At 36.8% G+C, this 27,407-nt stretch overlaps 3 protein-coding genes and 1 long non-coding RNA gene across 7 annotated transcripts; 3 read left to right on the forward strand and 1 right to left on the reverse strand.

Moving 5' to 3' along the window:
• Positions 1–2,060: 2,060 nt before the first annotated feature.
• On the reverse strand, positions 2,061–4,510 carry LOC133862932 (uncharacterized). The gene is made up of 4 exons (XM_062298860.1): positions 4,022–4,510; positions 3,121–3,212; positions 2,550–2,685; positions 2,061–2,476 (listed from the first exon to the last, which is right to left on the reverse strand). Exons 3-4 carry the CDS (start codon positions 2,673–2,675, stop codon positions 2,147–2,149), a joined length of 456 nt encoding a protein of 151 aa, XP_062154844.1. The 5' UTR covers positions 2,676–2,685; positions 3,121–3,212; positions 4,022–4,510; the 3' UTR covers positions 2,061–2,146.
• A 161-nt stretch (positions 4,511–4,671) lies between these two features.
• LOC133858453 (uncharacterized) lies at positions 4,672–5,930 on the forward strand. The gene is made up of 2 exons (XR_009898516.1): positions 4,672–5,120; positions 5,572–5,930. It is a non-coding gene; the product is annotated as an uncharacterized LOC133858453 (long non-coding RNA).
• A 4,266-nt stretch (positions 5,931–10,196) lies between these two features.
• LOC133869892 (D-aminoacyl-tRNA deacylase) lies at positions 10,197–16,743 on the forward strand. The gene is made up of 9 exons (XM_062306988.1): positions 10,197–10,464; positions 10,565–10,748; positions 10,852–10,994; positions 11,068–11,131; positions 14,124–14,176; positions 14,563–14,618; positions 15,073–15,147; positions 15,550–15,738; positions 16,322–16,743. Exons 1-9 carry the CDS (start codon positions 10,363–10,365, stop codon positions 16,407–16,409), a joined length of 954 nt encoding a protein of 317 aa, XP_062162972.1. The 5' UTR covers positions 10,197–10,362; the 3' UTR covers positions 16,410–16,743.
• A 5,408-nt stretch (positions 16,744–22,151) lies between these two features.
• LOC133869901 (uncharacterized) lies at positions 22,152–27,274 on the forward strand. Of its 4 annotated transcripts, XM_062307016.1 has the most exons (7): positions 22,153–22,579; positions 23,143–23,217; positions 24,414–24,524; positions 24,886–24,941; positions 25,119–25,921; positions 26,364–26,968; positions 27,063–27,274. In XM_062307016.1, the coding sequence occupies exons 5-7, from the start codon at positions 25,343–25,345 to the stop codon at positions 27,169–27,171; spliced, it is 1,293 nt and encodes a 430-aa protein (XP_062163000.1). In that variant the 5' UTR covers positions 22,153–22,579; positions 23,143–23,217; positions 24,414–24,524; positions 24,886–24,941; positions 25,119–25,342; the 3' UTR covers positions 27,172–27,274. The 4 variants fall into 4 exon arrangements, with proteins under 4 accessions (XP_062162993.1, XP_062162982.1, XP_062163000.1 ...); XM_062307009.1 differs by lacking the exon at positions 24,886–24,941 and having other exon boundaries at positions 22,152–22,637; XM_062306998.1 differs by lacking the exon at positions 24,886–24,941 and having other exon boundaries at positions 22,152–22,579.
• Positions 27,275–27,407: the final 133 nt, after the last annotated feature.

Here is a 27,407-nt window from a genome sequence, read left to right on the forward strand (position 1 = left end):
AGCAAATACAATCCCTAGAATTTCCTATCAACCAGAAAATCTGTTACAGAATATTTGTAGCCAACAGTGTTTTGCTTTTTCTGTTTTTTGTTTTTGTTTCCCATATTATTTGATCTTGCATTACCATGAAAAATCATGGTATGGGTTACCTTTCTTTTTTCGATTTCTCTTCCAGATTCCTTTGGTTGCTTCAAAATCTGGTAATGAAATATGTACAACTGAGTCAACTCAACAACATCTGCCCCCAATTGATTGGTTTTATGCTGGTTAATCCTTTGCCAATCTGCTCAATCTAGTAAGTCAGTTCAATTGAGAAAACCTTTTCCTGGCTTCTTGGGCTCACAAAAGCAAATATTCTGATTGAAATGGAGGATAGACTGTGAGCCAATGTTCGAACTTAAGACCTTTATTCTGATACCATTTTTAATCACTGGTTATCTTGAAAGTTTAAGCTGACAGGAAATTATGAATTTAATCATATAGTTAATATTCTAACAAACTACACTAAAACATTTGGAACAATTTCTCTTACATTGGAACTTGTGTTTCCTCTTTTCTTGTTTTGCGAATCTAATGGACTGGCAGATAAATTTAAAGGAAGCGTCTCCAGTCACTTGTATGGTAACTCTCTATCCAGTCAACATGTTTGTTTTTATTTAGCTCAGTGAACTAGAGTATATTGGTGAAGGAAATATCTCAACTGATTCTTTCTCCATACAAAGTTTCATCCACTACTTCATCCATCTTACCTTTAATTTTTCAAGCAAAATCATGGTAGATACAATACTCGATCACTTACCAAAAAATAAAAATAAAAAAATAGATACAACACTCGATCATTATAAAGTTTCTTCTGCATTTTGTTCTCGGCTTATTATATACTTAGACCTTGCATCTCTGATATTTAATTCTGATGCATGTTGAAAATGTGATTTTGTGTTTGCAGGAACGGGCCAACATTCACGTGAAAAGTTAGAATTCAAGCATAGAGTTTCAATAGCTCTAGGGGCAGCTAAAGGTGATCCTCTGCAAAATCAGTGAGCATTTGTGGCTTTCCTGGTATCCGTTTTTCTTTTCTTTTTATAAAATATCCAAATAACAGAGCCCGTTTAATAATCAAACTGGTGATTCTATGCCCCCAAAATCAGATGGTGCCTCAATTTCATTTGAAAGCAAGTCATCCTCGGAAGAAACACACAAACTTTGAGTTACATCTGGCTTCTGGGAATGCCACTGTCATTTATCAAATAGAGTTGCTGTGCAGTGATCACTGGATTTCCGAGTTTTACCAGACATGTCCAGATAATTATGAATTGACTTCGAAATTTTTGTAACTTTTTAACTTAGTCCGCCTCTGATATCCAAAGTTAAAAGGCTAAGTCTGTTCTGTAAATAGAATGATACTACTTCATATTTCAGTTTATTGTACGTAGATTGCGATGTAGTCAGAGCCTTACCTGCTGGCTGCACCATTTTCGTTTCACTTCTTGTTGTACCAGCAGGCAGCTGCAACTTCTGGTTTAAAGTCATAACATGGTGTTTAATTATGTGTTGAAAGTCAACAAAATCATGCTGTTCTTCAAGGTTTACCAATCTTACGTTTATTAGGATTTACAAATGTGCACCAATCATGGACCACATATCTCCATTCGGATTCATTAATATGAAAGCAATAGAAAGCTGTGTACCATCAGATGCTTAAGAGATAAAGAGCAGCACATTCATGAGACACAGGATCAAGGAAGCTCTCGAAAAATGGTAAAAAAAAAAAAAAAGGAAAAGAAATGTGCATCAGTGAACTCAACCTATCAGAATGGACGGTCATTGATGTCTGCAGAGATCAATAAATTCAAGACAAGGACTCAAGTTACATAAAACAAGACTTTCTTCTAAGGAAGAATAGGAAGGAGAAATTACAGGGATTACATAAAACAAGCTTAGATCAATGAAAAACCAGCTTTAATTTGTCATGACAATGAAGCATGCAATCACTGCTTTTTTCGTTAAAGTATCAATACCCATCTACAAACACTGATTTTACAGATCAACTTCCGTCATAACTAAAATTCAGAATTTCTATTGTTCAACTGGATAGAACATAAAATATTTGACAATGATCATTTTCAACCTTCTTGTATCCGTCTTTTCATTCTAACATCAAGTAGCTAACTTTAGAACCACTATAACCACTGAGATAAATTACAAGGCCCAAACTGACTACGACTACTGCTACCCAAAACATCTTTCTATTACTTTGACGCAGACCCAACTCCAACCGAAGTCTAGCATATTGTTCATTGTATTTTGTTTCAATCAGCTTCTCAAGTCTGTCAATATTGGCCATTGTCATCTTCTCAACTTCCTCAATATCGGCCCGTCTCCCTTCCTCCATGTCTCTCATATGTTCCTCCAATCTCTTCTCATAAGAAGTCATGTCGTTATCAGCCCACCTAAAAAAATCACAATCCCCAGCTTCCTGTGTGAAAACGAATAAATGTCATAAACCATTAACAAAAGAATAAGTCACAATTAATTAATTTTAAAATTACCTTATACTTTATACAGCCATACCACTTTCGTCCGGGGTTGTCACTAGTCCATGAGTACCTTAGACGTGCACGCACTCCACAGTAACATAACGGATGGGGTCTTGATGCATCACTATTTACCGACATTTTTTCGAGCCTACACATATGAATATTATTTAAAACCTAAAACTAAATCAGAACCAAGCATATATATCAACATCATCCAACAATCGAAACCAGCAAAATCACTAACACTATGCAACAACAAACGAAAGACCGAATTTTTTTCCCCTCAAACCGAATTAGAGACCACCAACAAATTCAAACAATATGATTCAATAATTTAGTTTTAACTTTAAATAATCCAAATGCATATATATATTTTAATGGAGACTAATTAGGGTCGAAGCTAGGGCCGGCATGATTCCCAGAGATTTTTTTTTTTTTTTTTTTTTTTAAAAAAAGGACCAATTTGTTGTCATTATTCCAATGGTCTCCCCCTAAAGAATCCAGCCCACATAACATAGAGAAAATTGTACCTAATTTCATGTAACAAAATTGTGCCTAGTTCCATGTACATGAGTTTACTTACCTTGGTCGTACAATACCCCAACAAATTCCTCTCTACATAATAGCGCTCCTAGCAACAGAACAGAGTTGATGATCCTTGGAAATTAAATGGTACTGTTTGGCATGAGAGAAAATGTATATCAAGAGAAGATAAAAATGGTCAGTGGAGCATTTTATCAAGCACCTTGTGTGCACTGGAAAAACAACCCAAAAATCAATCTAATCAAGTGCAAAAGAAATCATTCAAATTTCAATATAAAATACATTGTCATAATGGATTCATAGAATCAATCTAATCTTTTTCATTGGTTTTTCACTAATCTTTTTTTTTTTTTGAAGCTTAGTAGAATTCTTTCAATTGTAATGTAATGACCACAAAATGGCAGCAAATCACATGATCATTGTTGCTGCAATTTCTTGGGGCCAAAAATAAAAAGGTACTTAACCCAAAAATTAAATCCAAACCTTTTAAAAAACAAAAAAAAAAAAATTCTGTAAATGTTTTACAACACCTGAGCCAAATGGATCCCCAAAAATAAAAAGGTACTTAACCCAACGTGATTACATGAACATGTTTTGATGCAAGAGAATGAGTGCATTATCATTATTATCATTATTCAACATGGGCCAAACACTTTCAAAATATGGCATCTCAGTCAACAAGTGCTAAGGGATTGGGAATGAGAATTTTCAATATTCATCATAGGGAAGGCAATGATGTTGTTTAAGACAAAATTTCTGCCATCATTGCTCAAATGATGTCGAGCAAAGGCCTTTCTTCCTTCCATTTTACAAACAAACAAATATACTAGCCAGTAAATTAGTCCAAATCCACGAAAATCTATATCTCACTTGCACTCGGTATTATTTTTATGTCATATTATAACACACAAAAAAAAAAAAAAAAAAACAATGAGACTTACAACAGGAACACGGCGAGACAGAGGGAGGGGGTTGCTCCAAAGAGAGAGAGATCCTTTTTTATGGGCGTCGCCGGAGACAGATCCGGCCGCCAAATCTGCCGGAGTGGGGACGCCGAACGACGGAGGACGCCTACCGCCAAGAGAGAAGCCGGCGACGTCACTGACCGGAGAGCAGATCTGTACGGAGAGAGGGAGAGAGAGAGCGAGCGGAAGCACCGGACAACGGACGACGGAGAAGGGCACCGGACGACGGAACCGCCGGACGACGAAGCCGGCGACGTCACTGACCGGAGAGCAGATATATGCCGGGGAGAGGGAGAGAGCCGGCGACGTCACTGACCGGAGAGCAGATATATGCCGGAGAGAGGGAGAGAGCCGGCGACGTCACTGACCGGAGGCGGACGACGGACGACGCTCCACGGAGAAAAATCAGATCTTCACGGGCAGAGAGATTTCAGAGAGAGAGAGAGAGGTTTCAGAGAGAGAGAGATGTCTTCGTGGGAAATTTGAAATTTGAGGATTTTCAGTGGCTAGATCATTTCTAGCAGAGCGTGAACGAAAGTACAAAAAAAACAATAAAATATGAATGCCACGTAGGCGTGTTGTGAAAGTGTTGTGGAAGAGTAGTGTGTAGATCATTTCTCTACCAACCAATACCCCTAAAAGAAGACGTGAACACAAGACGTGAACAGAAAGTTTAAAGAGGAAGTCGCACGTTTGGGTTTTTTGGTCAGATGGGTTTAACCCCGTCGGAGAATCGGTCGCACCCAGGTGGAAGCTGACCTCGGGCCGCCCGCACGCGTCGGTTGCCGAACCAGCGCCTGAGCATGGGGAGCACGGAGAGTCCTCCGGGCACCTGGGCTTCCACTGCCGGAGAATCTGTCGCCGAACCACATCAGCCCACGCCACACCCAGGTGGAAGCCGACCTCGGGCCGCCGGGGACCCCTGGGCTGCGCCGTCCGGTAGGTCCGAACCACGTCCTTCGAATCCGGGAGGGTTTCTGCGGGCGGCGGTGAGGGGATCTCATTGAGATCGATTCCGAGCCCCACGGGCTTTGGGTTCGGGTTCGGGTTCTCCTTGGGTTCTTCGCTTGAATCAGTGAGTTCTATTAACCGAGTCTCTGTTCCAAGTTTTTCTGGATTTTGAATATGTACATCCCCTTTTGAAGTTTAAATCTCTGTGCTCTTTTTTTTTCTTTTTTTTTTTCTGGATTTTGAAAAATAAAATTAGAAAATTTCAACCCGAAAGATGTGTTGAATTTTACTTCATGTGACAGACTTTCTCAGATCTGTTTGGGTGTGTTCCTGGATAACTTGGAGGTAGAATTTTGTCTTACAGTAAGATTTACACTAGCTACGTGACTTTATTATTCTTTTATGGAACATGCGTTTCTGTTGGGTGTGAAAGCTAAATCAGGTAGTAATTTTCATAGTTCGTTCATTTGTGCCGATATGTTAAGTGATATAATTTTACCACTAAAAATTCTGCCAGAAACGCTGATTTTTTCATTACTACCAAGTCAATGGACAATTTCTTTTTGTTTGGGCAGGCCTGCTTGTGATGTGGCTATATAAAGTCTAGGATGGATTTCTGTTGAACCAGTGAGCAAATCAATCAAAATATCTGATCCAAATTTAGAGGAAACAAACACAGAACTGCAGTTAACTGTCCATGTTCCCAATGCCCATGGCCAAAGTTGGAGCAGAGTGGTATCAAGAGTTGATAGAGAAGGAAGAAGAAGCAAGACCAAAGTGCTACTTTTGATGCTAGTGGATCCATGATCAATATATATGTAATCAATTTGCTTATTGTAAGAATATTGTACTTCTTTTTTGGGGTTGAATGTAAAAGGATAGTGTATTATTTTTTTTCAATATAGAATGTGAATGGTTGGAATGATTCATACTAGTTGCTTTGTTCTTCTTTTCTGTTCTAGCTTGTTTTGTTTTGGGCAGTTTGAAGAGGACTGTGTTTTGTCCTGAAGCAAGGGATGTAAACCAGACCATTGTGATGAACAAAATCGACAAAAGCATTGTATGAGGCATTTTTTTTTTTTTTTGATAAAGAGAATTTCATTAATCAGCAATCAAGTATAGGGGAAAACATTTTTGATAGAACATTCCGAATCAGGGGAGGACAAACCCCCACCCAGACACCTTCTAAAAACTGGGATCAAGCTAAATTAGCCAGGCTAACAGCAGCGTCATTTGTTTGTTTGCTAACAAAATGAAAATCAACTTCAGGCAGACTTTGGATCCTAAGATTGGCATCCTCAATCAAATGCCCATAACTACAATCACTTGTCCCGCCCCTCATCAAAGCATTTATCACCTCCCTCCTATCACCCTCCAAGTGCACGTGGGATGCACCCAACTCCCCACCCATCTTAACCGCCAACCAAGCCCCTAAAGCAGAGGCCAGAGAAGGGTTCAACAGGGAGGGAAAATACTTAGTTTGAGCTGCAACAAACTCACCTCTGTCGTTCCTGGAAAGCACCCCGATACCTGTTATATTAACAAAACGGTTGGCAACAACAGCCCAATTAATTTTGATGGCTCCAGGAAGGGGGGGCTGCCAGGAGATAGACTGACCAGGGGGAGGAGCCAGAGACCTGTCAGCTAAGGAGACAGCAGAGGAGAACTCCCTCACCATTCTTTGGGCATCAAGGACAATCCTCTCAGGGGGGGAGAACGCCTTCTCAAACACGAAAGCGTTCCTTCTCAACCATATCAGTCGGAGCACCACCAAAGCCAAAAGCAACTCCTCTCCATCAAGTTTACCCATCAAAAATTGGATCAGACCCTTACCATCCACTTGCTCGACAGTCATCTTCTGAATTTTCTTACCACAACCTTGCCAAACTGCCATTGCTGATTTGCACTTCCATAGAATGTGAATAGCATCCTCCGGATCTTGGGTACATATGGGACAAGTCGGAACAGGAATTACCTTCTTGTTGAAAAGGTTCAGTTTTGTTGGGAGGAGGTTATTTCCCACTTTCCACAAAATTTTTTTTATCACCCCCGGAGCTTCCACTCTCCACAACTTTTGCCAAAAAATCACCTCCTCGCCCGCACCCGAGCTCTCTCCCCTGGATTGATTTTTCCGAAGCTGCTCCAATAAATAGGCACTTTTAACCGAGAACTGGCCATTTGTATGAGGCATTTTCAGATTGTAGAAGGACCACAAATTCCAAAACAATGGTTTGAGTTTGTTTCCTAAGCTACTAAAAACAAAAAGACAGAGAGTGAAAAAGTGTGAAAAAGTCCTCTGTGAAAAAAATATATATATATATACACGAAAATGGTCCACAATGTCAAACCATCGGTGGACAAATCTTCAAGTTTGGGATTCCTTTCCCTGAGCTACCAAAAACAAAAAGACAAAAAAGTGAAAAAGTCCTCTATGTGAAAGGTCTTCACCGTGAAAAAATATGTATATGTATATATATAAGAGAAAAGGATATGAAATTAGGAGAGTACTTACATAGAAATATTTTTTGCTTGAGGAAGAACTGAAGAACCGAAGATGCTCCTACAAATTCTGAGGTTTGGATTCTTTGAAGAATCGAAGCAGATTTTTTTGTCACCTTCACGTGCTTGAGTAAGAGGTGGTTTCTGCAACAAAAGCTACTCTATTTTCTCAAGTTTGCTTGAGGAAGGTAGAAGAAGGACGTACACATCTGAAGGTAGAAGAAGGATATACAGTCTTTCTTTCTTTTCCCTTTATGTTTTGTTTTTTTATTTTTATTTTTTTCTGTTTTGGAGGGAAAAAGCTTGAGGAAGGACGTACATCCTTTCTTTCTTTTCCCTTTATTTTTTTTTTTCATCCATTTTGGAAGGAAGCAAACTTTTATTGGGAAGCTCCTGCAAAGTTACTGCCCAATTTTCATCCATTAGATCAGATGAAGGGCCAAGATTAAAGAATTTGAGATTTTCAAATTCTTTTAGAATTTGAGGGGATCTCAATCCGCCTTCTACACCTTCGGGTAACAACTATTAAGCTTTTTTATTTTATTTTTATAAATAAAAATTTTAAAATTGCTTTCAAATTTGGTATGGCTACTCTCACATTGTAGTCCTCAAACGTGGCATCGTTTTATTGATTTGATGTGTAAAAATGAATTGTTTTTTTATTAAAATGAAATGAAAATGCTTTTTTTCTTTTTCTTTTTTTTTAACAACAACACGAACGTTCGTTGCAAAGAAAGAAATACAAAAGGTGAAATCATTGTCCGAAGGCTACATCAATGCCTGCAAGCCAATTTTGGGAATAGAGATGAAAAATCTCTACCCCTAAGTCAGGAAATATTCTGACTCAAAGCAGTTATCAAAAGATAAACAGTGAGACAACCAATGATTACAAGCCAAAACTCAATTTTATTTATTTAGATTAGAAAATAAATCTTGATTTGACAACTGCCAAATTACATAGGGATTTGGGCCTTATTTTATTTTATAAATATTAAACTTTGTTTGTTAGTGTGTTTCGAAGAGTTTTTTTTTTTTTTTTTTTTTTTTTTTTTTTTTTTATTATTATTAAAAAAAAAGATATTTTAATGGAACATAAAGTTTAAAACTGCTTTTAATGTTTTTAAAAATGTTTTGTGCAACTTAATTGTTAGGCTTAAATATATATTTAGTATTTGTAGTTTCAAAATTTTATTTTTTAGTATTTTAGTTTCATTTCGTTTCACATATGATACTTAGATTTTAGAAAAATACTGACTTGGTATTTCCGTCTATTTTTTATTCCAAATTTTAACGTCATATCACATATCAACCTCTAAGAGTTGAAACGTAGAACAATATAAAAATAAAAATAAAAATAAAAAATAAAAAATAAAAAATGTATATAAAAAAAAAAAACTTTAAAAATTAATTAAAAAATTTAAAATAATAAAACTTAAAAAAAATAAAGAAAAAATAAGAAGGATGGCTCAGTCACCTCTTGATCAGTCTGGGGTGGCTGAACCACCCCGGAGTGGTTCGGCCACCCTCAAGGACCAAAACCTCATTCTTCATTTTTTTTTTCTTTGGCCATGGGTGGCCAAACCACCCCCATGGAGTGGTTCTGTCACTCCAGACCGGTTAAGAGGGTGGTTTAGCCACCCCTCTTTTTTCTTTTTCTTTTTTGTTTTGTGCCTTGACACGTGGTAGGACGTTAAAATTTGGACGAAAAAATAGACAGGAGTACCAAGTCAGTATTTTTCCAAAATCCAGGTACCATATGCGAAGCAAAATAAAACTGAGATACCAAAAAATAAAATTTTTAAACTACATATACCAAATATGTATTTAACCCTAATTGTTAATAAAAAAAATTAAAAAAAGAAAAAAGAAAAAAGTCTCTAGTTCTTGCAAATTATATTAAAAAAGTTTCTTTGGATGCTTGGAGCATTTTTCAGCTTAGAAAGGCTCCTCATCTCCTATTTTGAAAGTCTTGATCCGGCATGTGGCTGCTCCATTAAGGTTAATTTTGATGGTGCAAGTAGAGATTCCTTCATTGCAAATTGTTAAGATTGTGAAGGTCATCTCTCAAATTAGTCAATCTTATGAACCTTTTTTTGGGGAGGCACAAGCTCCCTCTCTTGCCATCTCCTTGGTTACCTCTGTGAAGCTCCTAGTCTTCACATTGGAAGGCGACTCCCAAGTTGTGGTCATGGCACTGCAAATCCCCACCATAGTCCAGGACTGAACTTTTGCTGATGTAATCACAGCCTCTATTGCTGCCATCCCCCCTCTTCTTCTTGGAAGGCAAAGATAATTTTGGCTGCATTCTCACACTTTTCCCTCATTCTCCATCATTCCCCTTTTGCAGTAGGAAAGATCCCTTTTATGTTTAATGTTTTCCTTTTTCCTTTTCCTGAATTGAATGTACTTAAAAAAATAAAAAAAAAAATAAAAAAAATTGGTTGTTTATTAATATCTTTGTTTAAAAAAAGAGAATAGAAAAATCAGAAAACAAAACTTAACAAAATGAGAGCGTATTCTCTCTCGAAAAATGAAATACATATATTTTCTACACATTTAAATATAATTAAGTTTTAAATCTACAATTAAATTTATGGATCTAAATTCATAAATTTAATATTAAATTTAAAAATAAGATGTATAAAAAATATATTTATATCATTTTTGGAGAAAGCATTTTCAAGTCCCACTTTCAACACGCTTTCTTGACCACCTTAAACTGTTCCATCTTTTGTTCCAATGGGCAGGACAGTGCAGCCACCTAAATAGCCAACCTCTTCAGACTTCCAAAGAGTACAGTGCCGAACGAAGACAACTGGAAAAAAAGAAAGAAAAAAAAAGAAGCACATTTCGGGGAGAGAGAAGAGATGGTGAAGCTGGTGGTGGCGACGACGACGGACCCCGCGTCCATAAACCCGGCCAACGCGCTTTTAGCCATGCCCGGCTGGCACACAGGTCCTTTCTTCCAGGTTCAGTTCCAACCCATATTCCACCAAGCCCTTGAATTTCCCTTTTCATTGATTGCACATTCGAAATTCTGTTTCTTAAGAGATTGTTGGTGATTACTAGGAGGATATGAAGAGCTTCGCTAACGAAGGGGTGAGGCTAGTGCTCCACGACAAGAGCATAATCGAGGAGGACCACTTGGACCAGCGCTGGGAGGAAGCCACCGGCGAGCCCGTCGACGAGGTCATCTTCCTCAGCAAACATACCGCCGTTTCCAACCGCCCCGCCCTCACCGTTCACCCTATCGGTGAAATCTCCATTTCCCTGTTGCTTACTCTTACATTTTCTGATTCCCAGTATGTTTATTCTTGAAAAGATGGTTACTTTTTCGATCCCCTCGAGTGGCGCAGGGGTACCTCACTTGAGGGAAGGAGAAATTCCGCCACAGGGTGGGAAGCCTGGATGGGCGGCGCCACCCAGTCCTCGCATCGGTCCCTGGCTGAGGCTGTTGAAGAATATTGCTCATTCTCATAATTTGGTTCCTGAGTTTGAGGTATCTTTTCTCTTGCTCAGCTCATTCTAATATATGAGTGTTCTTTTTGAAATTTGTGTTACCCAATATGCAGATTACTTTGGAGGGTACTCATCATGGACCGGTGACTAATAAGCCAACTATGTTTATAGAGATTGGTGAGTCTTCTCAGTTTCTATACTTCTTTTCCGGTTTGTCTTGTTCTCTAGTGAATTTCATGGCTCACGAGTGTTTTCAAGTAATTGATAAATGGTTTGTTGTTACTCTTGTTGTGTTGTTCTTAAATTGCCTTCATTTACAGAATTCTGTGCAAGAGTAATAGATTAGTTGTGTGGCAAAACAATTCGATGGATTTTAAATATTTTCCTTGGTTTAACTCTTCATAAACAATAGTTGTGGTGGTACGATAAGACTAAAAAAAAATGTAAAGGTGCCAACTAGCATATATTGGAGGGTAAGAATTTATTTATTTATTTTTTCCCCTTCTTCTTAGGTGAATTTGTCTAGAATTCAATAATTCCTGCAAGTGTGTCCATTGGACTTCTTACGTTATGATCATAGCAATTTCATCTAACTTTCCCTCTTCTTGCCCTCAATCAATGTTGTCTAATTTCTCACAGTTGCATTATTTTTTCATCTTTGTTTCTCTTGCCAAACATCCTCATTTTTTTTTTTGGTCGAAGTATTTGATAAGTATCAGTCAGTGGCATGACTGTCCAGAATCCAAATTTCAGCCAGCCTACCTTCAGTTCTAGTGTAGCATTCTTTCCAACCCTTATACCTCATGGCTGATTGATTTCAGATGATAATACTTGGTGGTGCCTACCTTAAGTCTAATTAGCATTCTTTTCAACCCTCATATCTCATGGATGATCTATTTTAGATGATATAACTTGGTGGCCCATCCTCTTATCTCTTGTTCCTTGGACAGGTTTTGTACTAAGTCATGGTTTTGCTTCTTTTAAGAGCTTTTAGTGTCAAATGACCTTTCTATAGCTTGACTTAGTATTTACACCTTCACCACTTCTGTCAGTGAAAACTATTTCACTTTTATGTTACATCACAACCAAAGAGCAAAAAACACCCTCTAAAAAGTTTTGTCAAACGAACTCATTATTTTGGTCAACTGAAAATTACACCCGAAGTGGTGGAATATGCACAAGTCATTTTCCGGAAAACAATCCTCTCTTCTCTCTATTTCTCCCATCTTTTTCTCTCCTCTCTCAGGATACTCCCTCCTCGATTCTCTGTGCCACCACCCCTTCCACTTTCTCAATCCTCCATATTGCCTCTTTCCCCTCCTTCATTCCTTTGCATCCACCGTCTCTGACATCTTGTCCACTTTCCCTGAATTAGATCCATCGTCCCTAGCTCCAGATCTACCGCCTTAGCTTGACGGGCTTTAGTGTTGTTTGTTAATGGATGTTTTCCATTGAAATTTGTTTTGCACATTGAAAATTCATTTTTAAGGTTTCCACCAAATAAAAATAAATAAATAAATGCATTTTTTGTTCCTGTGATTTGAGATTTTGACAAATAGTTCCCAATGTTTTAAAAAGTGATTATTCACTTCTTAGGGTAAGCAAAACAAACAAATTGGTCCCTACTGTTAGAAAAGTTGATAAAAACCCATTAATATGCCACATCATTAGCAATCATAGTGTGACACGTGTCACTTATAATAAAAAAAATATATTATAAGAAAATATTAGAAAATCAAATATAAAATAACTATAAAATATAGAAAATCAAACACAAGGGGTGGTTGCCGGTCAGGCCACCCTCTTTTGGTCGGTCCTGAGGCCAATCCTCGAAATGCAGCAGAGATAGAATCCCCGTCGTTTCTGCTCTCTATCCCTCTCTCTCTCTCTCTAGAAACTTTGTGTAAATTGAGCTTGTGACCTGCGGATCTTCGTTATTACTATAAGCCAATTATGTTCTTTCTCTGTGATCTAATCCTATCTCTGTTGCATTTTGGCTTTGTTTAACTCCTCAAATTCAAAATTCTCGGAATTGGGTACTTTCGAGCTTTAGTTTCATCTTTCACAATGTGCAATGTACGATCTCAATTTTAATTGCTTACAAGATCTGCAACGTCTTAAGAATTGATTCAAGTTAATGCAGCATAATTTGTGTTGCTCATGAATTCTTTTTTGTTTTAAACAATTAGGGCTTGCTGGTCCGACCAAAAAGGGGTGGCCCAACCACCCCCTGTGTTTATCATTTATTATTATTATTATTATTTTTATTATTATTATATATATATATATATATTTTTTAATATTTTTTTATTGTAAGTGACACGTGTCGCACTATAATTATACAAGGATATTTAGTAGACGGTTGATGCATCAGACTCGATCCTATCTTTCGTAGCCTGCATTCCCATTCGTGTCGCAACTGATTCAGTAAGCTACGTGTTCGGTGCACGAGGAATTGCCTTCGGTCCCCCAAATTGACTTACTCGTGGCAACCTTCCGGCCGCCCAACGACCTATAACGCTAGTCACTACTCCCACTGATGGACCTAGCCAAGTGTGGGATAGCCGTTCTGCTAGGCTTCCCCGCCATGTCGATGGGCGCCCCGACCGCTGCTTGGAGTGGGGTAGCATAAGTTGTTTCCAATGAAGGAGTGAGCGATTCTCGAGGATCTGCCACCTCGAGGACTGAAATGTTGGAGTAGTAGAAGATGGTTGAGGATTTTGTGCTACAAAAATTGGCATAACCATTGGAGGAGGAATCGTCACTAGCGGTTGTTTAGGTGCCGTAGACTGCTTGTCAAAGTTTCCATTTGGTGTTGATGTGGCAAATTAAAACAGATTTTGTCAACTTTCCTAACAGTAGGGACTAATTTTTTTTTTTTTTTTTTTTTTTTTTTTTTTTTTTTTTTTTTTCACCCTTGGGAATGATTAATCACTTTTTAAAACTCAGGCAGCTATTTGTCAAAACCTCAAACCACATGGACCAAAAATACATTTACCCCTAAGAAAAATCATTTTTGAGGGAAAACATGTCCTGTAGAAACAAATCCTTGATATGTGCTAGTTTTCACATGGAAATGCATCTTTTGAGCTTTTGCCAATCCTATTTTATGTTTAATTTATTTGAATATTCTATTTTATGTCTAATGGCTTTCTTCTGGTTGATATAGGTAGCACAGAAGAATATTGGAAGAGGCAGGATGCAGCTCATGTTATTGCTCTGGTGAGTATCACTTAATGGATTAAAATTTTGAGCATCAGTCACCCACATGTCCCTTTTTTTAATCTACATTTTTTGAACAAGCAACGTCCTTTATTTTTTCGCCGTTTCTTTATTTTCTAAGTTTTGCATTTTCCAATCAATGGGAGTCACCATCATAGTTCTAGTGTTAATGTTAGTCATGCAAATTCGCCAATGTGACATAGCAAAGTCATATGACTGGGTATGGATGACATATGTTTTTATATTTCCACCTTAGTTATTCTCAACCAATTTTTTTCCTCAAATTAAGGATAAAGGTATTCAATCTGCATTATCACAATGGTTTGTTAGGAGTAATATAAAAATGTCTTCTTTTTACTAAAATTTGGTTGAACTGGTGGTTGCAGCTAGTCACTGAAGGACTTGGGCTTGGAGGAGGTGCTGCTGTAGGAAACTGGAGCAGGTGCAGTCAAAAAGAACAATTCTCTTATGCTATTTCTTGATCAATTTTTTGATACAAACCTTGATGTTTGCATTTGCATTCTTGAACCAAAACTCAATTATTCTATGGTAGACTAGTTTCATTTTCAATTCCCGTATACCTGCCTTTATTTCTGCCCCTGTTTTACGACTTCCCATATGTGATTTCGTATGCATTCTGTTTAACTTGATGGCTCACTTAGTAAATTTTTATTGTTAGTGTGTTCCATTTTTCAGGTTGGACTTGCACTTCTATAACTTATTTCTTTCTTCCGGTTGTCATGTTGATATGTTCTTATGTATTACTCATTCCAGAAATAGAGAACAATTATGCTATAAAATTTATTTTATGATGATATGCTCTTGGTTTACAATATTTGTTCCCTCTTATTGATGATACTTCATTAACATCGATTTTGAATCTTTTTGTGAACTAGGGAGAATGATAATAACAAAGTGCTTCTTGGGATAGGTGGTGGACATTATGCACCTCGGCATATGGACATAGTTCTGTAAGTTACAGTCATTGTGCAGTTTTCTGTTCTCTTGATCCTTTGCAATATGTTTCTTAGTATTATGTATTAGTTGTTGACTTTGAACTCTTACCTTGCAAATGGGTTGGCTATGTAGATGTGACTATAGTTAATGTTAAAGTTATGCAGAAACATCTAAACTCAGATTTTTTTTTTTAATTTTTAATTTTTTTTTTGGTTTATGGGAAAGTAATGTTTGCATCAATCTTGGGTCATTTTGCACTATCATAGGTCTTTTATTGGTGAGAGCTCATTTAGTCTGACTGTTATCATGCCATTTGGATGTCCAAATGAAGCATAGATAAATCTATTCTCAATTGATAATAGTGAAATAGTTTTTGCCTGCTTTGGAAATAAGTCCTCTGTTGATTGTAAATATAGGAAAGATGGTGTTTGGGTGGGTCACCTACTTTCCGGATATTCCTTGCCGATGGAAGACCCAAGCTTGTCAAAAGTAGAAACAAATGTGAAAGAGGTTGGCGGGACTTGGAGGGAATCAATTAAAGCTGCATTTGAGGCTACAAGATTGGCTTTCCCTGGCGGGGAAATTGTTGCGCATCTTGATCACAAGTAAGATCATAGAGAAGAATATTTGGCTTAATTGCATGACACGCATTGTATGATGGTTTAGCTATAGATGTACTGTGGTTGCTAAAAATTGCATTTGGTGATTACTGAGATCTAAATATATGTTCTGCAGCTCGAAACTCTAATGTCGCTGATGCATTTTAAGGAGGGTTACCTAAATCATTATTCAAGCACATCTAGATCACAAATTATGGTTATTTGGCTTTAAAAAGTGTTTTTTTTTTTTTTTTTGGCATGTGAAAAATTGGCTGTTGGTTTAGATATGAGCGTGGAGTATATTATGAGTGTTCAAAATTGCCAATAACACTGCAAAAATTGATAGCTATTACAGATCATTTTAGTCTACAACTGGACTAAAACAGGAAGAGGAAATGAAAAGAAATTAGTCTCTGATGTGGAGCAAATTAAGTCCATTATCTTGTTAGATCATTTGTTTTATAGCATTATAACTTTGTCCATTCTTTTTTAAGTGAGAGAGGTAGGTATATGATTACATAATGCATGACCTATTAGGTTCCCCAATTTTCTCTCTCTCTGAGGTTAGCTTGCTACTTATTGGTTGCAGGAGTTTCAAAAGCTGGCAGAAGAATGCTATAACAGGGTTCCTAGGCGAGCAGAACATAAAAATTGGCAAACCAGCTGACTTCTACTGATTTCTGAAGAACACAGCATCAACAAGGGCAGAGTCAAAAACCAGCCAGCTGGATAATGATATGACTCAAAATAGACGATTTAAAAAAGAAAAAGAAAAAAGAGAGAGAGAAGAGAATAAGCCAATAAGGACAGGACCAAAGGCACAGCCTACCAATGAGATGGTGTTCCTTCTTCGTGGTCTCCATCTATGTGACGTTGACTTGTTCATGACTTGTATTTGTTCTATTGTTGTCATTCTTTGGTGATATGTTTCCAATAGACGACATTATTATGTTGTCCAGTCATTAAAGCAAATTAAGCAATGCATTTTTAATAACAGGTCAATTTAACCAATTAAGTATTATAATAAAGCTAATCAGGACTAATAATCACGATTTTGTTGACATGAGACTATGAGAGACATGGACCACTGATTGCGAGAGGGACGTGCCAATTGCTTTTGCATTTCTTTTTCTAATTTCTGGACCAACGGCAAGTTTTGAACCGCCCAATTGGCAGATAGACAGACCCCAGAGCATGGGCCATGGAGTCTAATTTTTTTTTTTTCTTTGGTTATTTTTGTAGATAGATTATTACAAAAAAAAATTGAAACCTGTCAGTACAGTAACTGCATGCCGCTGAATAGGAAGACTATATGCAAGAGAAGGAGGTTGGAGGCTTTGCCGGGGGTGGAACCGACGAGACCACTCCGATGCTTAAGTTAGTTTAGTGAGGGATGGAAATTTAGCAGTGTAATAGTGGACTGATTAGGCATACCCGAACAAATACCCTCTTGCTCTTTTTATTGGCTTTTGTCCATCGTCTTTTTTCATGGGATTTTAAGAATTTCCGTCAGTAACCTGTTACTGACATGAGATTCTTTTCCCAAATTTATTAGGAGAGCGAATGATGTGAACAAATGATTAAGCTAGCTGAGTAGGGAATTAGCTGTCGAGAGTTACATTTTGGTGATAATTCACTCAAAGTTTTGTTAACTGTTTGTGTCGTAGGCCACCTGGCTTTCTAGGCTCTAGTTGAGGATTGTTGGCTCCTTAGTCCCTTCGGCTATGGGTTGTCGGGCGACCTTCTGACTCTCCAAACAAAACTAAAGAAACATTCTACACTTTTTGTTTGGTATGTGCTGCAATTCTATACAAACAAAATATTTTTTAATTTTTAATTTTTTTATATAGTGCCCCGTGTCAACCTCTCTGAGGTTGACATGTAGTGGACCGTTAATTTTTGGACGGAAAACTTAACCGAGGTACCAATTCGGTCTTTTCCTAAAATTGATGTACCATCTGTGATGCAATTTGAAACTCAGAGACTAAAAAATAAAGTTGTGAAAACTCAAGGACTAAAAAGGTGTTTAACCCTTTATTTTATTAATTTTTTTTTTTTAATGCAATTTTATAAAAGAATGCTTCACTATAAAGACTTTACAAAGATTGTTTTATAAGGGATTTTTCATGATCTCAAGAAAGCATGCCAGCCAAAATTCGGATTATTAATACGTCCACATGCCACAGCTAATTTCTTGCATCATTTCCCAAAATTCCTTTCAGAGATCCACGAAGTCAACGGCAATCCGGTGGCGGAAGCCCGTCATATGATTCATATTCATTGACATTGTCTATTGAGTCTGTATATATTGGAATTAAAAATAAAATGCTACGAATCTGATTTTGAAAGCAATTTTCTGTGATTGCTGATCATATTATCGATCGTCTTCTCTCAGTAAAATCCAAATCTAAAACCATCATGCAAAAATCAACTGAAGTACAAAATATGACCCATTTCCTCATTGCCCGAGTACCAGACCAGGTCCCTTTCACGAAAGAGACACAGTCCAATTTTCCAAACTATGTATACAAATTTCAACAAAAATAAGGCCACAGCTGGAGCAGGTTTTGTCCCCCGGCCAGTGCCCACTTTCAACCTGGAACGTGCGTGTCTAATGTCTTGCCTGGCTTTTGTCTTCACTCCTAATGTGATTTGCTGGCTGGCTCATTGAAATGGCATGGACACAAAAAAAGTGTTCTTTGTCTGTTTTTGACCAAACCAAACCCTTTTTGAGTGTTCATATTTCTTAACCCCATAATTTCTGTCACTAATTAGGTTTGTATAATCTATATATTGAAGAACAAGTTGCTTGGCCTTCAACCTTCATCAATAAAGGAGGGTCGCATTGAATGTTGGAATTATTAATTTCAGTGCAAGAATTCAGAATTTTTGTTGTAAGAACTATGAAACAGCATTAATAATCATGTAGCAAAAGCACCAATTGGAAGTAGGTCGTGTAATCATTGAAGGTTGTTTGTGTCTCTAATTTCACCCATCGGCTAGCTTCAGATCATTGATGATCCATTTGTTTCAATTTATCAGCCAATATCTGGGTATTGGTACGATTGCCATTACAATTTATGCTGCTTTCTGTCTTCTCCATTTAGTTATTATGATCAGAAAGATTATACAAAGAGAGGGTATGCAATAAATGTGGGAATTAAGAGAGTAAAGGGACATAAATCCGTCAATACCGGCCTTGATCATATGATCATTAATTAGGTGACCGACCCTCAAGTCACAAGCATTATACAACCCAAATAATTCTTGGAGTTAATTAAATTAAGCTTGCAGTTTGAGCATTAATGATATTGCATGAGTAATGCTACTTGTTCGGGATTTGGATTTTCATCAATTTTGTTAACAATCCGAACAATAAATATAAAAGAACTCCAACTCCTCTGTCCGAGCAGTACAACCTTACACACTTTGCCCTTTGTTTCAAGGGAAATCTTAGATACAATATCGTACTCTTCACTCATATACATGTAGAGCTGAAGATAACTCAAGTACTACAGAATTAATGCATCACGTACATATAAAAAAAAAACAAAGAACTTTCTTTCTAGCAAATGTTCTCGTTTTTCTACTACGATAATAAGTGCCCCTACATGACTTAATTACAAGCTTAATTATGTACATATAAGCTCTTGAACGTCCTCTCTTTACAAGCTAGTTTTGAAAAAAAAATTCTACTCGAAATTTATATCATTCTCTTGCTGGTGAAGGCGGTGACCGAGAGGGGTTTCAGTGGGGTTAGAAATCCCATGATTAGTAAATGCGGTAGATGGGATAAATGAGGAGGATATATACGATTTTGAAAAGTATCTTTCTACACATTTAAATCATTGCTGTACTACCAATGACAACTCATGAGCAGTACATATGTATAAATGAAGGAGACATATGAGCAGCCTTTACTTCCTTAATTGCACACACCGAGTGCACCTTACCTCTGGAATGATGTCGAAAGCTCGCAATTTGTGGTGAGTATACAAATCATTTTGAATTGCTAGCCAAAGAATTGTTGCATGGTATTGGTATGGAATTGCCTAAACTAAATTAGACTGCCCCTCACAGATGTAAGGGGGTGGTTGCCCTTCATAGATGCCGGTACTCCTATGGTGGCCACCATTCCTCTGTTTGTTTATTTTGTATTATTTACATTCTTTTTTCTATTTTGTTCTAATTATTTTATTCAGGGGTAGAAATATAATTTTGTAAAGGCTCCATCAAAAAAATGAATAAAATTTGTACAAATTTAAAATGAATGACCAATTTGATACAAGAGATTATCACAAGAAACTCGATGATTTTATGTATTAAGGAAATCAGCAAAAAGTTTTGTCCAAAAAAGAGCAATTAAAATATCTCTCCCATTGTTTGTATAAAATGATACAAATTAAACCCAATGCATATAGACATCACATTAAACTAAGGTTATATTAATATTTGATCACGCTTAGAAACTTAACCTTTTAAAAAGACTTCATTTAATGTACCACCTTATAAATTAATAAAAAAAAAAAGGAAAAAGAAAGAAAAAAAAGAAAAAGAAGCATAAGCTTTCAAAACCATTTTAAATAATTTAATTTTTTTTTAAAAAAATAATTCTTTAAAGTAAAAATATAAAAGAATCTTAATTAAGATTATGTCTCCTTTTTTTTTTCAAAAATAAATAATATTTGTAGACGTCCGTAAAAAATTAAGGTATGTTTGGCAAGTGAGGGAATACAAGAGAATTGTGATGAAAGATTTTTTGAATTAGTAAAAAGTGATAGATATGATATAAAGTAAAATGAATTTGTATAGAAAAAAAAAAATTGTATTGTATTGTAATTGATTTTTTTTATTTAAATACTAATAAAAAATTATTGATGTAATATAAAAGTAAAAAAAAAAATTAAAATTTTTTGATATTAATTATTTTTGAAAAATATAAAAATAAAATTAAAAATTTTTATGTTACTTGCCAAGCAAGGCTTAATACATTGCACGCAAGTGGGATAACGGCACCTGCCACCGTGGCAACGGGACCCTATGCGCTTCCCAAACGTGAAAACATTATAGTACGGTTAGTCCGAACTGTACGCCATCATTTAATGCATTTGCCATTTGGACCAGTTCCGTTTTGGCCTACGTCACCCACCCTCCTACCCTGACCAAATACAGACAACCAAGGTTTGCTGTCCCTCCCGGCGCACAATAGCAACTAATCACATTCCAGCCGCCACGTGTGGTCCAATCACACGCCAGGTCATGTGACACCGTTGTTGATCCCAACAAGAGCCCCGCTTCGGAATTATAAAGGGGTGTCATGATTCACTGGATCCTGGCATACCATAAAAAAAATTCTCGATCCACACAAGTCAAATCATCCGTTTTCTAACGACTTAGTTAATAACGGATAATAAAATCAATGATTTAATTGACATTTTTATTTTTATTTTCTTCGAAACAAATCTGATATTGAGATTTTTTACTGCCACAGTATTGTTTTCTAAAATCCCCTTCTGGCTTTAGGCTTTTTACTAGTTAAGCTTGGTAATTTATTTTTTTAGGAAAATTTATTTAGATGGTATTTGACAATTTGTGGATTGACTTTATGATAAATATATTTTTGGGGTTCAAAATGAATAAATAATTTTATGTGGTATACCTATATAACAAAAAAAAAAAAATAATTTGTATAATTTTTGGCCATTTTATGATATAGTCATTATGAAATTACAAATTTATTATTGAATTAAGTACTATTAAAAATGATATTAAAAAAGAAAGGAAAAAATAATTTAGACTGAAAATCTGAGATTGTCGGCCACCCCATAATTGTTAGGGTGGCTAAACTCTTTTCAAATTCAATCAATTAATTGGATAAATCATTTCCGTAGTCATGGGGTGGTTCATCACCTACTCTAGTCAAATCAATTCATTGTCATGGAGTGAACAACCACCCCAATCAAAACTATTTTTTTTTTTTTTGTTTATTTTTAATAATTTGTTATTTGATTGTATATTTGTAATTTTATAATGACTTGTGAAATTAAGAGCGAAATTTGTAGAAGTGATACATTTGTTACATAAGTGTTACCACAAGTAGTATTTGGTGATTTTGAAATCTCAAGAATTTCTATAAAAGTTGTAAAACCTAATGCATGAAATATTTAAATATGAGATAAATTAAGAAATATATGTTTCTTTTAGAAGTTTAAATTTAAATTGAGGAAAAATAACAAATTTAGTAATTTAATGAATATTTTCACGAAGACCATCCTCATATGTATTATTAAAAGCCAACGATGATCATTTCGTGCTCACAACGTTTGGGTCGTTGTGTAAACTCAGGCTTGTCTTCAGAAAGTGGGGACCAGTTGAAATATATAGAAGAAGCGGAGATCCTGAAATATTATATTTTATAATACATAGCTGATAGCCCCAGAGAAAGAGAGAGAGAGAGAGAGAGAGAGAGCTCAAAAGAATCACAGATCGTCCATGGGCTGCTCTGGGATTTTCAAAATCTGACAAGGTAGCATCACACATCCTGGAGACTCACAGATACGCCACAATTCTCTTTCTCCGGCCAACCAAACATAGAAACAAACAAATAAAAGTCTCCTCCGACGATGTGAAAAGTAAGGATTTGACTTTCCCAGAAATAGCTCAGATTCACCGCATCAATGCCAGTTGGAAAAGAATTTCGGCTTAAGTAAGGACAGGGTCAAAGCCTCTACTTTACTTAAAAGGGTTTCTGTTACATCGCGGAAAGTTTGGTGTTTGGCGTGGAGGAAAGCCTTTTCCTTTTTCCGCGGGGAGAATGATTTTCCGGGAAAGTTCATCGGCGGCGGAGGTGAGTTGCAAGCAAAATTGTGGGAGCTGGGAAGATTGGAAAGGGGAGTGAGAGAAGGGTGCGAAATTAAATGACATAACTCAGGCTATTAATTAGTTGGCCGTTTCTTGCTTTCCATCTCTTTCTCTCTCACTCTCTTTCTCTGTATTAAATGGTATTAACTGCTACCCTCCTTCCCCAGTTGACCTTTATTAGGCTTTTCCAGATAAGGGCGACTATTTATAAATAAATATTTGTTACAGCTTTTAGTCCCTCTTCTTTCTCTTTTTCTAAACTGCGTTTGGTACCGGCGTGGATCTCTTTCATCTCCTTCGTCTTCACTCCGGCTTGGGCTTTTTACTATCAGTCTAATTAAACCGTTGAATGCCTTTTTGTCTCTTTGATTATCTACCACTTGAGGTTCTCTCTTCCCTCTGTGTCTATGCCTATTCTCGATCCGAGAGAATGACTCGGTTCTCACAACACAAAGTTCCTCTTTTTTTTTTTCTTTTTTTCCCGATTTGTTGACTTAAGAGTATTTTTTTAGTTTTCCGATTTTTGAACTGTTTTATTTCTGGGTGCAGTGAGAGTTGGAGGGGATTGTCGGTTGTGGAGTGTGACAGAGAAAGGGTTGGTTCCTTCTTGAGCTTATCGTAAAGGTATTGCATTTCTTCTTCTTCTTCTTCTTTTCATTTTCTTCGTTTCTATTTGTTTGCTCGTTTTCTTTTGAATTCTTTTGGGTCTGTTAAGTTGTTGGGATTCGATTCAGATCTGCGATATTCCGTTATTTTGGTTTTTACTGATTTTTCGCGTGAGATTGAAGTAAGACCCATCTGGGGTTTTCTCTGTTAGCTTTTGGATATCTATTATCGTTTTCTTTACTGTGATGACTTGGATCTAATCAAAGCCTTCAGACAAAAAGACGGTGGGAATTTCTTAAAAGTACTTATTTAAAAATGTTTTAATTTTAAAAAAATGTTTGGGTTATAATTTTGCTGTTGAAAGTTTATGGAAGCTTTCTAAAAGTTCTCTTTTTTTCCTTGTCTTCTAGTATTATTGAGAACGGGCTCTAGAGTCCACACAATCAGCCGAAAGTTGTTCTTCTTTCTAATATACGAAAGTATATTTTAAAAAAAAAAAGACAACCCGGTTAGTCAAAAGTTCTTCTGCCATGGAGTTATCTACTTGTACCTTATACTGTATAACACTGTTCTTGCTGCAATTTAATGGAGACATGTTTGTTTCTGTGACTCGAAATAGAAGTTTCGTTGAGCCTTGCTTTGCTTTTAGTTTAATTTAATATTGTTTGATGTTGTTTTCGTCGAAAACTCAGCAAGTTGCTGATGTCTTTTTTCGTTTAGTTAACATGATGACTGCTCAATTGAAAACTGACTATTAATAGATAATATTTTTTAGTTATGGCAAAAGTAATTTCTCCTTTAAGTTAAGCAGCTAATTGGAGGTAGTTTGTTATATATCTAATGGTTTTGGGTTGGTGTTTATGTCCTGCATTGTGCAACGTTTCACTTTCAATATGTGAGTGTAACATTTATCCATTTTTTTGTTGCAAGAAGTTCTAGAAGTGGGATGTTTTCATTACTGTTCTGTTGCCGGCCAATGTTTTTCATTCTTGGTTTTATCTGTTCTGTTGCATCATTAGGATTTGCATTAAAATCTGTTGAATTAGAGTATATAAATATAATATGTGCTTATGGTTGTTTCATTGCGGTGAGCCAGTGAGGTCTTATTGCTCCTTTGAACTTGAACATCTTTCTGTTCTATTAGTTTCTTTTTTCTTGAAAGTTTTTCAAAATAAGGTTATTTTACCTAAGTTGTCTTTCATTTTGATGGGCAGGGTCGTTTAGTTGCTTGCATCTGCCAGAATTGTTGTAGGTGTGAAATATCAAATGCAGTTGCTCCGGAAATTTCTCCCATATTTCACAGTCCATGTCAACCATGAAATTTGGTAATAACACAGTCTTCCTCTTTAATTATATTCTTTTATGTAACTCCTGCATCTGGTGCGTTCTTTCTTCTTTTCTCCACCTTACAATTAGCAGTCCTATGTTGTAAGAGTTGGGAGACTGTAGAATGTATGAGCCTCTGGGTAGCCTAAACAGGTTTGATGTATGACATTTGTATACTCAAACTAATCTCCATTGAGAATGGAGTGTTCATATGATAATTTGATTTCTTGGAGATGGGTTTATTCGGTCATTATTTTTTAAATTTAGAATAGAACTAATGAAAATTAATTCCGTTGAAATATGTGGTGTATTTGTCTATGTTGGTCTTCCTTTTCTTTTACATCACTTTACATGTCTCAGAAAGAGCAACTATGACTTGCTGTTAGCGAAGAAACCTGTGGGCTTACTTTTCTATTGTGAGTTGTCATGCCTTTTAATTGTTCAATCTAAAGAAGTACATTTTCAAACTCCTAACTTTCACGGAATTCATGTTTTATGTACTCTTTAAGTCCTTCAACATGATACAGACCCTGAATGATCTATCTTCCTGGTTTTGAGTTTTCACTGGCATTCCAAATTTGATGTACTTGCAGATAGTGAACAAGTGTTTTGCCATTCAGCTCTTGGCCATAAGGCCCGACCTTTTGAATACAATGACAATGCTCTGGACTCTGCCGCAAAATCGGGAAACCTGATCTTGAAGGAAAATCAGAAGAGGCTCTCGTGTGACTTAAAGCGCACTGAGAGAGATGCAGTACACTTACCATATGCCATAAATGACGGAGATGGTTGGACTGCTATAGAATTTGATTGCTCTATGGGCATGGATGATTTAAAAAGTGAAAACAAAGATGAGGTCAGAGACTTTGTTGCATCACCTACCTATTCTTCCAGAAAAACAGGATCATTTGATGAGGACTCAGATTTTGTTATGGACAAAGGTGTTAAGGAATGTGAACTGCCAGAATTGACAGTTTGCTACAAGGAGAGTACTTACCAGGTTGTCAAAGACATCTGCATTGATGAAGGAGTGCCTTCTCCGGAGAAGATACTGTTTGATAGTGGTTCAGACGAGAAAACTGTGTGTGTTGATCTGCCTCTTGAGAAGGATCAAAACAAAGAATCCGTGAAAGAAAAAGAAGATATTAAGATGTCCATTCCAGATGGATTACAGATTTCAGCAGAAAATGATTCTAACAAGGATTCTGCTAATCAATGTGATTCGAAGGATTTGATGCAAACAAGGGAAGATGTCACTGATAGTAATGCAAATGATGTCCCTGAAGAGATGTTTTTGCCCGGAAATAAACTTCCATTGCTAGATATGGGCACATATACTTCCCACTTCAAGTCTTCGAACAATGATAGCAATAAAGTTGAACAGCAGCTCTTTCAGGTTTGCATCTCTTAGCCAAAATTATTGTGTAACATATCAAAAAAAACCTGTAATAATAGCTTGATTTCTAACTTTGCTTGAGGTCCACTGTCTTAGGAGTGTTTTTCATTTTACCTTGTTGGTGAAAAAGTTTCCTTTTAATTTAAGTTTGTTTTTGAACTGGCAACCACACTGCTTGCATGATACTATTACCAGATAATTTGCTTTTTACTCTTCTCTGAGAACAAAAAGAAAAAAGAGGGTGATTTTTAATGGCCCGAAGGTGATCAGTTGGAGCTGTGGTATTCAGTCTCCAGTGATGACATTATAAATTGTTCATGATACTGGTGGCATAGCAGGACAGGTAGCACTGGAAGTCCCTTGACCCTAAACCCTAAGTTTATGCTTGAGAGAGAGGTTGGCATTTGAGAATGCGATGTAAATTGTAATGGTTTAAATGCAGGTGTCTGTTGAAAAAGCAATCTTGGCAAGCCCTGCTTTGATTTCTGCCGCAGAGGAATCAAACAATAGCAGTGGGGATCCAGTGTTGGCGAACTCAACATTGGCTTATGCAACTAAAGAATCAAAAAATTGCACTGGGGATGCAATGTTGGCAACCCCTGCTTTGGTTTCTTCGGCTGAAGAATCAAAAGATAGCAGTGGGGACGAAATGTTGGCAAGCCCTACTCAAGTTTCTACAGCTGGGGAATCAGGCAATGGCAGTCCTGTCAATGAGTTATCTTACAACAGCAAGGTTGAAAACGGAAGCATCACCTTTGATTTTGACTCTTTAGCACCTGCAGCTAGTGGCACAGAGGAGTGTCTTGAAACTCAAAAGACATCAAAGCTTGAAGAGGGCGTTTCTGATGCTCATACAGTTTCATGGCAACTTCAACGAGGTCAGGGAGAAACGAGTTTTTCCGCAGTAGGTCGCGGAGAAGAAAATTTCCATTCGGTAGGTCCTTTAGCTAGTCTTATAAATTACTCTGGGCCAATACCTTATTCTGGCAGTGTCTCTCTTCGATCAGATAGCAGCACAACCAGCACGCGTTCCTTTGCCTTTCCCATGTAATTAACTCTATACTTCTTCTTCTCTCTCGTTACTTACTCTCTCCGTTTCAATTTATTACTAACACATTCATATTGCTTACCATGTCAACAGATTACAGTCGGAATGGAATAGCAGTCCAGTTAGAATGGCAAAACCTGCCCGGAGGCGTTTCCGGAAGCCTAAACATTGGGGGCAGAGCCTTCTTTGCTGTAGATTCTGATTGCTTCTTTTCTATCCATAGGTTTAGAATCTGATTTATACATGAACAAAAATTTTAGCTTATTGGGTATGATAAATATATACATCCTCTTCTTGGTGTGGTTTCTCTTGTGCAGTAGATTTTTAGTGTCATGCAAGTTGGAAAGTTCCTCTCATTTTCTAAAGTTTGCTAGAATCAAGGGCTAATTCCAAATTCCCGGCTTGAAAAGTTCGTCTTTTGGTAAAAATAGTTCTATT

The sequence above is a fragment of the Alnus glutinosa genome, chromosome 1 (genome assembly GCF_958979055.1).
Source record: "Alnus glutinosa chromosome 1, dhAlnGlut1.1, whole genome shotgun sequence".
Taxonomy (NCBI): Eukaryota; Viridiplantae; Streptophyta; class Magnoliopsida; order Fagales; family Betulaceae; genus Alnus; species Alnus glutinosa.